Source organism: Balaenoptera physalus (assembly GCF_965194825.1).
Source record: "Balaenoptera physalus genome assembly, chromosome: 7".
In the NCBI taxonomy this organism is placed as follows: Eukaryota; Metazoa; Chordata; class Mammalia; order Artiodactyla; family Balaenopteridae; genus Balaenoptera; species Balaenoptera physalus.
The window spans coordinates 86,727,427-86,740,055 of NC_138886.1; the positions used below are offsets into that span (position 1 = coordinate 86,727,427).

The 12,629-nt window shown below is 39.3% G+C and overlaps 1 protein-coding gene across 1 annotated transcript in view; it reads left to right on the forward strand.

Annotated features, from left to right (window-relative positions):
• The window catches only part of AOPEP (aminopeptidase O (putative)), a 379,363-nt gene that overhangs the window by 295,910 nt on the left and 70,824 nt on the right, over positions 1-12,629 (forward strand). Inside the window, exons 12-13 of the mRNA XM_082469690.1 lie at positions 330-392; positions 797-868. Of these exons, the coding sequence (XP_082325816.1) occupies positions 330-392; positions 797-868 (135 nt within the window). The remainder of the gene's footprint in view (positions 1-329; positions 393-796; positions 869-12,629) is intronic.

Genomic DNA, 12,629 nt, shown 5'->3' on the forward strand with positions numbered 1-12,629 from the left:
GCGACCTGCGGGGAGGGCGGCGCGGCCGCCTATACCTTTAAGGCAGGCCCCGCCCCCGCCCAGCGCCCGCCCGCCGCCCGCGCCGCCGCCCCGGCCCCGCGCTCGCCCGCCGCCCGCGGTGTGCCTTAGGTGTTGCGGGCCTCGAGCGTTCGCGGCTCTCTGGCGGGCTGGCGGGGCGGACGGCCCTGGGCGAGGGTTCCGGCGCCAGGCTCCCACCTTCACCTACCGCGGGCGAGGTACGTGGTTGGCGCGCCGAGTTAGTGGGGCGCGGGGGAGGGAGGCTGGGGCGGCTCCCGGGAAAAACTTGACTCTGTCCCCTTCCCCTGCAGCCGCTGCAGAGGGAGCGCCTGGCCGGGGCGGAGTGCGGGCTCGCGCGGCAAGTGAGCGCCGAGGTGAGTGCGGGCGGCGCGGTCCTTGGGCTCCCCTCCCTCCCCGGGCGGTGGGTCGGGCGTTGCATCCCCGGCGCGGAGACCCCGGTCGGCGGCGACGCACGTCTGCGGTGGGTAAGATGGCCCTCGTTCGGGGGCTCTGGCTCGTACCGGCGCGGGGGCGGCAAATCGGGCCCATGAAGGAGGGAGCGGCCGGGGCGAAGGTCGCGGCCTCGGCTCGCTGCAGACCCGAGGGCCCCCTGCGCTGAGGCGGCCCCGCGAGCCCCGAAGGGTGCCTGTGGCTCCCCCAGGTGAAGCCGAGGAAGGCTATGTCGCGAGGCTGTCGATCGTTTCTTTCTCACGCTGAGGGGCGGCCCTCAGGACCCGTCGTTCTGTGTTTAAAATGCCCTGTGGTTTTTGAACTTCAGGTCGCCAAATGGGTCCGAGTGAACAGGAGACCCCGAAAACGGAAACGAAAGGAGACAGAAGTGTTGGAAAAGGTAGGGGTCCCCGAAAGAGAGCACTGGATGGAGTTCTTGATCAGTCTCCCCATCTGCCCCTGAATACTTGGTCGCAACGACAGAGTAGCTTTTTTTTTAAGTTTGCAGTAAACGTTAGATTTACCTGAATAGTTCTGTAGAAACGCTGGTTGATAATTCTAGTGACTATCAACGTACTGTGTTCTCAGGAAGTTAGAATGACCCGGGATAGAGATTTCTTTCATGCTTATTAAATAGAGCGTTAGGACATAAGCGAGTTCCATTATTACATTAGACCAGTAGTATTTATTATGGTAATATATTATTATATAACTACCTCTAAAAAAGGGGGTTGTTCTGAATAAGTCACCCACAGTATCAGGTTTCTCTCCTTGGTGGTGATAGAGACAGTAGCACACTCATTCATTTAGACTTTAGAGTACTCTCAAAAATGGAGAGAGAAGATGAAAGAAGTGTATTACTTTTGAAACAGTAGGAGAGATTTTATTTACTAATGCAAATGAGAAGTTTGTTTTTCTACACTTAGAATTTCAGTATGCTACTTTGCAGAAGTTTGGACTACCTGTTTTCTCCTGAAATTGTGTTAAGTCAAAACTTGATTTGTCATTGTAATAAGTAATAACGAAATAAGGTAAGTAGTCTGTTGTTTCCTGAGTGATTTCGTTGAAAACTCTTAAAAGTGAATAATGTTTTGACAAACCTTACAGCAGATATGATTTTCGTTGCTTTTGATTTAATTATTTTACTGTTTTTTGATTCTTGAAAGCACCAAGGGATTAAAATAGCAGTGTGTTGTTTTTCTGCTGCTAGAATGTATGATGAATCACTTCTGATTCTGAAGCCAAATTCTTGCTGATAGCATTGCTGCCAACTTCTGTGATGTGTTGCCTTAGTATGGGCATTGCAGCGTCCGAGAATGTGCACAAAGCACATCATAATGAAGGTGATACCAAAGTTTCGGAGTGCATTTAAGGATACCAAGGGCAGCTTCTGAGAGAATTGCAAAAAGAACTGGCCTAGGAGTATAGTCATTTGTAAGGAGACATCCAGTGTGTGAAGAGTGTGACTCTTTAAACAAAGAGTCATATATGTCACTTCAGTTAAACAGTAATAGAAAAAGTTGTCATTTTGAACGGGCTTGAGTTTTCTGACCATACCTTAACATGCTATGGTAGGTCGTGTTTGTTTAACTTTCATGGTCTAGGTGTTTTTAAAAATGTTTGTGAGGTGATGGATAGATGAGACCATAAAATGTCCAAAGAAGGAAAAAGAGTTACGGCTTATTTAGTATTTTAAAAAATATTTTTTAGCTGTTATTTTTTTAAACCCAAAGTAAGATTACCCAAGCACACAATGTATCATGCATAAAAGAAGGGGAAGCCCTTATCTTTGTGGATTACCAGCTACCATCACTACCAAAATCTGAATTTGAAGTAACCGTTATCTGTGACACCCATGACCTGACCACTGCCTTCTGAGAATGAGAAGGGTAGGGACTGAGGATTTTGCCTTCCAGGAAAACTGGAGTTCTTCATTGAACCATTTCTCCTTGAGAGAGGCTGTTGTGTTGGAGCTTATGGGGAGGACGCACTTTTGACTTTCCTTAGAATTTGTGGGCAGCAATTTTGAGGAGGACATGAAAATGAAGTGGGTTGAGACCATCATGCTGAGCTTCCTTTCCAGGAATGAAGCTTAAAGCTGACTAGCTTTGAGGGTGGAGGTGGGCAGGGCAAGAAGGTGGCAAATTTCAGAATTGTATCAGACAACATTAATTATCAGCGTCTCCCGTCTTTTCTTCTGGTTCTGTACAGCAGCTGAGCTCTTTGCCCACTGTTTTGCCTCTGCCGTACCAGGGAGAGAGTTCGGAGCTCACTGACGCAAAGCATATGCAGTATTTTCAAGGGCAGGGTTTAGAAAGGGGGAACGATCAGCTGCCAAGGGCATGAGAACAAGTTCTGAAAGGCACAGAAGCTATACTGCAGCTGGTAGCCGAGGTGTGTCCTCTGATTGCCCGAGTGTCTATTCCAAAATGCAGATCAAATTCTGTGGTTATGAGTATTCAAATAGGTCATTTGTTAACTTTTTGCTGGGATTTGAACCTGTTATTCTTAGGAATCTAGGTAGTTAACTTACTATTGAGTTTAGTAAGTTTTTTTAAATGTTTGCCATGCCAGAAGTCAACTTTTCTTTTTTCATGCGTTTACTGTTTTTCTGCAACGTTAGAATAAAACTATGGCGTTTTCTGCTTTTATTCATTTTATGTAACTGTAAAATAAGAATATGAGTTTTAGTCGTTTCTGGTTGGTTGTACATTTAAAATCTAGCCATTGCTTTTATTTGCCTACTTTGTCTTTGCCCCTTTCTCTCCCTCCTGCTGCCCTTTCCTCCATCCCCTAAGTCTGTATTTGCACCTTCAGGCCTCAGGCAGGATTCAGCCCTGATGAGTGAACTTGTGGGATGACTGGTCTGTATTTAACTATGCTAGGGTCATAACATTTTTCCTATGATTTTTACTGACCTGCTCGAGGAAGGAAAACAGAAAGCAGTGGTGCAAGGCCAGAGTCTGAAGAGGGACGTTTAGTGAGGAGTTAAACGTTAAAGAATGGAATCTTACAGGAATGATTATTTTCCCCCCTTAAAATCTTGAAGGCGCTCAGTGGTAGGCATAGCCTGGTGTAACTTGAAATACTAGTTGAGGTTTTCAGTGAACTCAGAAGGAGAAGCAAAACAAACTTATACTGTGCTCAGCTGTGGGTTAAAATAACGAATAATGAAATAAAGTAAGCTGGGTGAATGAGAGGTACCACCGGAAAAGTGATTTAAGATGCTCTCCTGGCCTTTCCTGGCCTACTGCTGTGTTGTGTCATTCCCACACACCCACCAGATAGCTCTACTGTCTTTCTATGCTGTCTTTTGGATTTTCATTTCTTGTCTTTTCTGTAGATGCGTCATTCTTTTGTCTGCATTTTCTCCTATTTTCTCTGACACTTATTTCCATTTTACTTTATGTTTTAGCCCCTTTTCCACTGGTGTAACTGAATTCCTTTACATTGTTTTTTGTTTTCTTCATTTTTAGTTACAAAACTCACCTCTCTTTTGCTTCTGGTCCTCAGGTATTTTCTCCTTACATTCTGATATTCTTCCTTTTTCACTATTTCGAGTTCCTTTTATTTAGTTTGAATAATTTATGCAACAGAAGGGCAAGGGGAATGTGAACAACTATACAAAGAACAACTAGGATGAATGGATCAGCCTGCTCTGCGAGGGGCGAGTTAAACAATGGCGATTGCCACAGTGAATTGTATAATGTATATTTTTAAAAATAATGTTAATAGATTTTACTAAATGACTACTGGTTTTGGAAGAACACACATTTTTTTTTTCTGCTTTTTAACTGGTTCAAAGATAAATACAAATTATCTATCATATTGAAAGATTAAGGACTAATATAATGTTCTTATAAATATATACATGATAATACAGCATTTTTGATAATTCTTTAATCAGTATTCTAAGGATTAAATAATAATTTATGAAATCATATATTTGAAGAAAATATCTGACTGGCATTATGATTTCTTTAGAGGAAGAAAATTCCAATTTTCATATTCGAAAGAAGCACCTTTTCTACTTCATGCACATCTGAAAATAGAACAAATTTTAAAAATACTCATTTCTAGTCATCAGTAAGTAATATGATGATGTCAGAAGTATTCATTGGCATACTTTCAAAACATTGAAAATTCAACAATACTAAGGTTTGCTGTTATTATTAACAAGCGCTCCTTCATGTGTGTTAGTTTGTTTACAAGCAAGTGTCTTGGCGAGGGTAAGGTTGGCCTGTGTTACGATTAGTCATAAGAAATGCTAGGTGCAAATGGTCTCCAACAAAAGCACCCTTTAAGGTTACCTTAATTATTCTTTTCTGCCAGAACCTGAAAAATAATACCCGTAAGCATAAAATTGTTTAAAATTTGGTGAAATTTTCCTTGAAATATTGAGTAAAACATGAAAATCTAGAAAGATGGTTGTGAAACTGGATTTATAGTATTTAGCGGCCATTTTAGTGGGATCTAAATGGTAAATTCTATTTTCTGAGTCTTTGAGAGAAAGATACTGGAACTGTTTTCTTTGTGATAATATCCTTCCTAAATTCTGGACCATTTTTACTTGGCTTTTTCATTTGTTCTTTCCGCACTCTTGATTCTGAACTGAAATCATTGATAACCTTGATAATAATTCACAGAAGATTTTTTAAATCCAACTTGGCTTATGCATTTTGCCACATTTATTGCTCCTTTTAAAATTTTACACATTCTAGGAGAATGTTTTTATTACAATTCTGATATTGAAATATTCAAAATGATAAAGGTAGGTACAAATTTTAAACTATTTAATAAAGTGCTTTACTGCTATTTGTCTTTTGTGACAAAGATCTGTTTTCTATTTGGTTTATGATTTCTGGAAAACAGTATTTAAGACTAATAAAAATTTTCTGGTTTTTTTCTTGGATCTGTAACAGCAGACGGCAACGGTGTTAGGCTTGACTCTGGAGCTCTTAGGATACAAAGCTTGGCAAAACGGCACAAGATGAATTTAGGGAGTGCTGAACCAAGGGGTCCCTTCTCTTTATAGGCACTACCTGCATTTAGCAAGATGGTAGGTGTGGGCAGCCACTCTTATGTAACTGAGGCAGCATTCGTGTTGAGTGGTTTCCCAGGCACTGGTGCCCTTTCCTCTTTTCGAAAATGCTCTTGCCATGTGAGAATTCATAACTAGTCTACATTTATATAGCTGTAACCTCTTACAATAGCTTCATTGATACTTGATCTCGTAGAAAAGCTTTATGGATTCTAATGAGTCACAGCTCTTGAGGCACCAGCCGCCCTCTCTTACGCCTTCCCTATCAGTGAGTGGCTTTGTGTCCTGTGTTGTACTGATTGTGCCTTTGGATGACAACTTACTTGAGTGATAGGAGGAGGCAGAATAATTTATTAAAAATAATTACAAAGAAACCAAACAAAAGGGGTAATTATAGCACTGTTAATATGCAATTCGTTATTTTATTGCTGAAATATTTGGAACACAGTCTTTTTTGTGCGTCTCCCTTTTTTCCTTGTAAATCCCTAACAAATACATAACTTATTAAATTTTCTCTACCAGGTCTCAGGTTAGATCTGGTTTCACAAGATCTTGGTTGTTGTTTGTTTTTTTTTTTTTTCCTCAGCTGGACCAAGGAAGAATTGCTGATAAAATGTATTTTTGGTAGCCTCAGGAAGGAAGTCTGATCTGTATAATTTCATAGCATTAAATTTTCATCTATTTTGTAGATTTTTTTAAAGAATCTGCAGTTCTTTAAAGAAAAGTGCGAATTTTGAGTGTACTAAAATTCCTTCCCATTTTCAGCTGGCATGATGGGTAAAATTTAAAAGTCATCCACTTACCCTCATGCACTTATTCACATATTTTAAAAAGAATCTTTGAATGGAACTATTACTGTAATAATAGCTGACACTTGTCATGTGTCAAGCACTCTTCCCAGTGCTTTACATGTATCAACTCATGTAACTGTACCATTAAAGTAGTTTCACAAAATAGCAATATGATATGTCAGATGCTTTGTGGAGGTAGATGAGTTATAAACAAATCGAATAATTGTTGTAGAAAAGAATGCTTTGGGCAAGACTTAAAAATTCTTTTTAACCCAGGCTATTGACATTCCTAGACCACCAGCATAAAGCATACGTTTCTAAGTTAGGAAAATCTCAACCAGCATGTATTTTGGAAACACTTGAAAGTGTGCAGATAATTACACCATTGTTGATTTTAGCAGATTTGATGCCAGCAGCCATCAACTCTTATGTGCCGTGAGAGATGAAAGCCATTTTAATATAAAACATAAGAGTTTGGCTAGAAAAGGGAGGCGGGCAGAGGAAATTTTTGTGACTTTTAGTTTTATAGGAAGCATTAGTTACATTCCTGTGACAGAATGCTTTACTTGGCAATCATTCTCATCTTAGGCATTTTAATGAGCTGCTGTTTTGTGCCTGGTATCATATGGCACTAATAAGATGCATTATTTTAGTAGCACCTACTGGTGTCAGTGTAGTTTAGGGCCTGTCATTGTTTCCATTAATCTTCTATTTTAGGAGGCCGACACTAGCATGTGTCTTTAAGTCTAGCCAACATGTACTTCATTTATATTTCTGGGTCTCTGCACAAAGGAAAAATGACACTCAAGCCTTGTGTTTCCAGTACTTAGAAAAGGACCTGATCACATACAGCCTCAGTAAATATTTGTGGAATGAATTAGATGAGTGAATCTTACAGATGGTACCTTTCTGTAAAGTTATACCTGGCTTTTGCATTTAAAAAAATTTTAAATGTCCAGGTTTTCATTTTGTTCTCTAATGACGGAGGTTTCCATTAAAGCACATTTGGTAGACCTTTCCTGGCTGTCGTGGGTCATCTTTTTCATCTCTTCTATAAAGAGAGCTCAGAGCCAGGAAGACTGACACTGATCCCAACTCTGCCACCTAATTATGTGCTCCTTAAGTTTGTCGCTTGACTTTTGCTTTCATCTGAAAATCCTTTTATTTATTAGGCCATTGAAGCCAATTTGTATTAATTATAAAATTAATATTTACAGTTTTATGATACATTTTTTCTCTTTTGTCCATTTTTTGGCATTTAGGAAGGCTTGTATTTTTGTTCTAATGGTTACTTTGACATGATAACACATTTCTGCCTCTTGTCCACTTTTTTTTGCTCATGTGTATTGATTTCCTGCTGTGAGCAATAGTAAAATTAGATACTAACCTTTTCTTGCCCCACCCCGCTCTGACTTCCATCCTGTGACTTGAGGTGTTATCTTTCAGCTTCCAGATAAATACCTATGACACAGTCAACAAACTAATAGTATTTTTCATATAATCTTCTCATCCCCCCTCCCCTTTTTGATAGTTGTTCTGTACCTACAATGTCAGAGCATGTAACCATTACATATTATACTGTATCCTTTATAAAATCACTTAGTTTTAATTCTGCAAGTACGTCTATATTTAATGCTCATCATCTACCTTTCTATTGATCTTCAGTCATTTTGGTTTTTTGAAGCCAGTTTTATAGTAGATTTCTCAGGAAGAGCTTGGGGCAGCAGTAGTTCCTGAGTTCTTGTATGTTTATAAGTTTGTGTTCTTTATACATGAGGGTCAGTTCAACTAGACATAAAATCCTTGGCTCATATTTTCTTTAAGTATCCTAGATGTGTTCCTCCATTGTCTTGCATGAAGTTTGACAGTGGCCTCATTTCTTTTCCTCAGAGTGACCTGGTTTTTTTTCCTGGATGCCCAGATTTTTTTCTGTAAATTCCCCCAATTTTTCTTTAATATAACTCATTGTGGGTCCGTTTTCCCAATTGTCACTTGCTTTTCAGCTTTATTTTCTTCATCTGTAAAATGAGAATAATGATAACTATTTTTGCCTGCTCAGGGAGTGGATTTGAAGACCAAGTGAGATACTGTATATAAAGTGCTTTAAATTTATTTTACTTTCTTGTTACCCTTTAAAGTGCTTTGTTGTCAGGAACTTTAAAATTTACAGTACTTCATTTTATAGTCAGTCGGATTTGAGTTGGCTTTATATTTGTGAGAAATCTAAAGTGGATACCCTGAAGTCTTCTGTCTGTATTCTGGCAGTAAATAAACTCACCCTGATCCACTCTGGTAGAATTGCTGGCCTAAAAGCACTGGTGCTTTTTGCAAGCATCTCATTTAGAAAACTCCATCTCCATTGTATTCTTCTCATACTCTTTCCTGTCATATGTTAGTTTCCCGCACAAAACTCTGGGTTTATGTGATTTTAGCTTATATGTGCATAAAACAATGCAGAGGAAAAAAAGTTAAAGGACTGTATTTTTTCAGATAATGAGGAGAGCTGAAAACCTAAATCAGTCTAATCAGTCAACATATTTTCTTAGATTTGTTGTATATAAGGCCCTGTGTAAGAAGCTGCTGGAAAATGCCAAAGAAACAGGAGATGTCATTTCTGGCCATGGGAGATAAAACACACAGCATATCAAAGATCATTTACAAGATAGCATGTGATAAATAAATCCAAACCAATGTAGCACAAACTAAGGATATGAGTATATGATGCATTTTACCTGAGGCTACCCTGGACTAGAGTTTCCATTCCTGGGCCTTGTTTTGATAAAGGAGCCCTTTACACATGCAGCCTGGAAGTTATGGTGGGAAATGGAGTAATTGAATTAACTGAATCCATTTTAATGCTTTTACCTGATTTGTAAGCACAGATAGGGGTTTGATTGACGTACATATAAATAGTGTTAGTGTCTTTATTGAATATGTGATTTTAAAAAATAAATGCATCCATGTTTTGCAAGTAAGGCTGGAACCCATCATAAAAATTCTTCTGACACTTATGAATCAGAATGATTTGGAAACCCAAGGCTAGAAATGTAATACTGTTTATGATTCTGTGTAATGCATTCCTTATTAAATTCTGTATTTATTTAAACAATTTATTTACTAACTTCATTGCATATCCACAACACACAAAACCCTGAGTAAGGAGTAGGGAGTACAGAGATGAATGGAAAACAGTCCTCAGAGAGTTTACAGTTGAGATGTAAAAAACCAGAAACAGAAGAAAACAGAATTGAATGAAACCTGTATCAGAGGTACATTAGGTATGTATACAGAGCAATTTGGATCTCATAAGGAAAGGAAGTCATATCACTTTGGGCTATTTGCATTATCCACAAGCCTTGTCCGGGCTAATAGCAGGATACAAATATGTGTTCCAGTTCATTCAACTTTTGTTATTTTGTAGAATTGAGGATGCCATAATTTCTGTTCTCAAAATTCAGATTGTCTTCATAAGAACATACTGAAACTGTGAAGTCAGTATAGTTGACCCTTGAACAACCTGGAGGTTAATTCAGGTATAACTAACTTACAGTGAGTCCTCCATATCTGAGGTTCCTCCACATCCCTGGATTCAACCAACTATGGATCATGTAGTACTGTAGTATTTACTAACGCAAAATATCCACATGTAAGTGGACACATGCAGTTTAAACGCACATTGCTCAAGGGTAAGCTGTATTTCTCTTTGGCTCACTAATGTGAAATCAATGTGCTGCAGTAAGTTTAGGCTACCTCTGAACTTGAGGATGTAAATTTTTCATTCTATTTCTCTATTTTTTTTCCTTCTATTTGCATCATTCAGTTTTGGGTTTTTTCCTTCCCCCTAAATATTTGGTTTCAAGGCAAAATGAGAAATGAGAATGTTTCAGAGTTAGGGGTGGTGACTTCAAGTTCCAGAGCTCTTCAGAGTTGCCCCCTCTTGTGATTTTTGGATGTTGTGTTCTCTTATTCAGAAAGTATTCCACGTGTTTTCAGCACCACAGGTGACCTCTTTTTTTTTTTTTAATTATAGTATTTTAAAGAACAGTTATATACTCTTTTTATTTTTTGGTGATGAGAACAAATGAACTTGTGAGGTAGGCCACAAAAATGGCATTAAGTGTATATCCAAATCATTGATCATTTTATGTATCTTTCTATAAGTCAAACAAGCATTTTTTTTAATAAGGAATACCATATTTCTTTTATTTTTTAATATTTATTGGCTGTGTTGGGTCTTAGTTGCAGCATGCAGGATCTTTCGTTGCGGTACGAGGTCTCTGTAGTTGTGGCACGTGGGCTTAGTTGCCCACGGCATGTGGGATCTTACCCCGACCAGGGATCAAACCACGTGCCCCCCCGCAGTGGGAGCGCAGAGTCTTTACCACTGGATCGCCAGGGAAGTCCCTGTTCCTTTTTATTATGAAGTATTCTGTTGTGTGGATGTATTACATTTTGTTTATCTATTATTGGTTGATAGATGTTTGGATTTTTTGCAGTGTCTGGCTGTTAGAATAGTGGTTTAACTATCTTCATGTAGACATATTCCTCTTGGGTAGATACCTAGGACTGGCATGGCTTGGCCTTTTGGTAGGTGTATGTTTAATTTTTAAGAAACTACTAAAAATTGCCACCAGCAATGTTTAAGGTTACAGTTTCTGTGCTTCCTCATCAGCACTTGGTATTGTCAGATTTCTTTATGTTAGCCATTCTCATGGGTATTAAACCATGTTTTTTATACTTAAGGCTTTTATTTCTTGTGAGGATCTGTAAGTATCTAGATAATCCTAATAAACTTTTGTCCTCCATTTTGCAGATCAGAAGGCAGTAGTGCAGTAAATGGAAAATCTGAATGTCTCACCCAAGATCCCCAAATGAGTCACTGAGCCTAGAGCCCTCACGTGTCAGTTGGAGTCGTCGTGACCTACATTTGTTCCGACTCTTGTCTCCCTGTGACCTGGTCCTCCTTGTCCGCGTAGCCTTGTTAGGTGTGCCTTTCTTTTGATCTTTGTAGAATGATCCATTCTTATGTCTCTGGAGTTTTGTCTGATGAAATCCAGTTGTTTTCTGCAGAGGGGTGCTAATGTCTTGGAGAGGTGACCCTTCCTGAAGTATGCAGACCTTGGGTGGCTTGGGCCTGGCTCCCAAGGTGGACCCCTGATGACTGTACCACCACGTGTCATCCTGTCAAAGGGGCTGGATACTCGTCTTGCCAGAGCCTTGTGGGAGTTAAGTGAGGTGTCTTATCTAAAACAGCTGGCACTTACGAAGCATTTACTACATTTTGGAGCACCTCTTCAAATAAGATGGTGAAAGACTGACTACCTGATAGCATGTGGATAGACATCATTCATTTGTTTTTTTTTTCCTTCTCCACAGTGGTGAGATAGGAAAACATTCTTAAATTTATTTACAGACCAAAAAAACCCAAAAAACAAAAACAAACCTCCCCCCCCCACAAACCAGCCTTGATTTCTTCCTGTAATTGTTCTTTGGTTTGCAGCAAATATAGCGGTAGTACTCATACAAGTCTGTATGTTTTGTCTCTATCTTTTGACTTTATTCAAGAAGACCGGTCCTATTTCTCAGCGCTACTCTACTGTTTCATTTGCATCTCTCTTCAGTTTGTCTACTACAGTATAGTAAATTGTCATTGTTCTTGTTCCAAACAGGAAGCTCTCAAAGTGCTCTTCAGGCTGTTGATAAGATTTCTATTCTAGCAAAGCTCCATTTTAAAATCAGTCTATAATCATTTTTTGTACTCAAGTCATTGTTTTTATTTCTTTTCCCCAAACTATTATGATTTGAAGTTCCTTTGAAGGCTGGTGGAGCTTATACAGATATGAGCTAATGAATGGCACTGAGTATTGGGCATACCTTCTCCTCTGTTGTCATTTTGCAGTATGTTTCTGGTCTAAGGGGAAAACTACCTCTGTTACCTTTCACTAGGCAGGGTTGCAATGTTCAGTTTATTTCCTGACAAAAAGTGAATCCTAGTACAGGTAGTTGTCTTGAAATGATTATATTCTCTAAAATGGTTCTTGGTCATCTTGAGTTTCTAACATAGTTTAGAACATAGTTTTTGGATCTGTGGAAATAGCATTGTTGTGTAGTGCAGCTGCACAGAACATCAGAAAGAACTAAAAAGTTCAGGTAACTTAAGAAAATAAAATCACCAGCTAGGAGCTGTCTAAAATTCCTGGAAAAATGATAAATCAAGCACCTGGAGGAGTGTGCTAGTGAATAAAATGTTATGAAAGCTACTTGAAGTCCTTGACACTTGAGTGTGCTGGGCCACAAGAGTGAACAGAGGGGGCAGAGCATCTCATGGA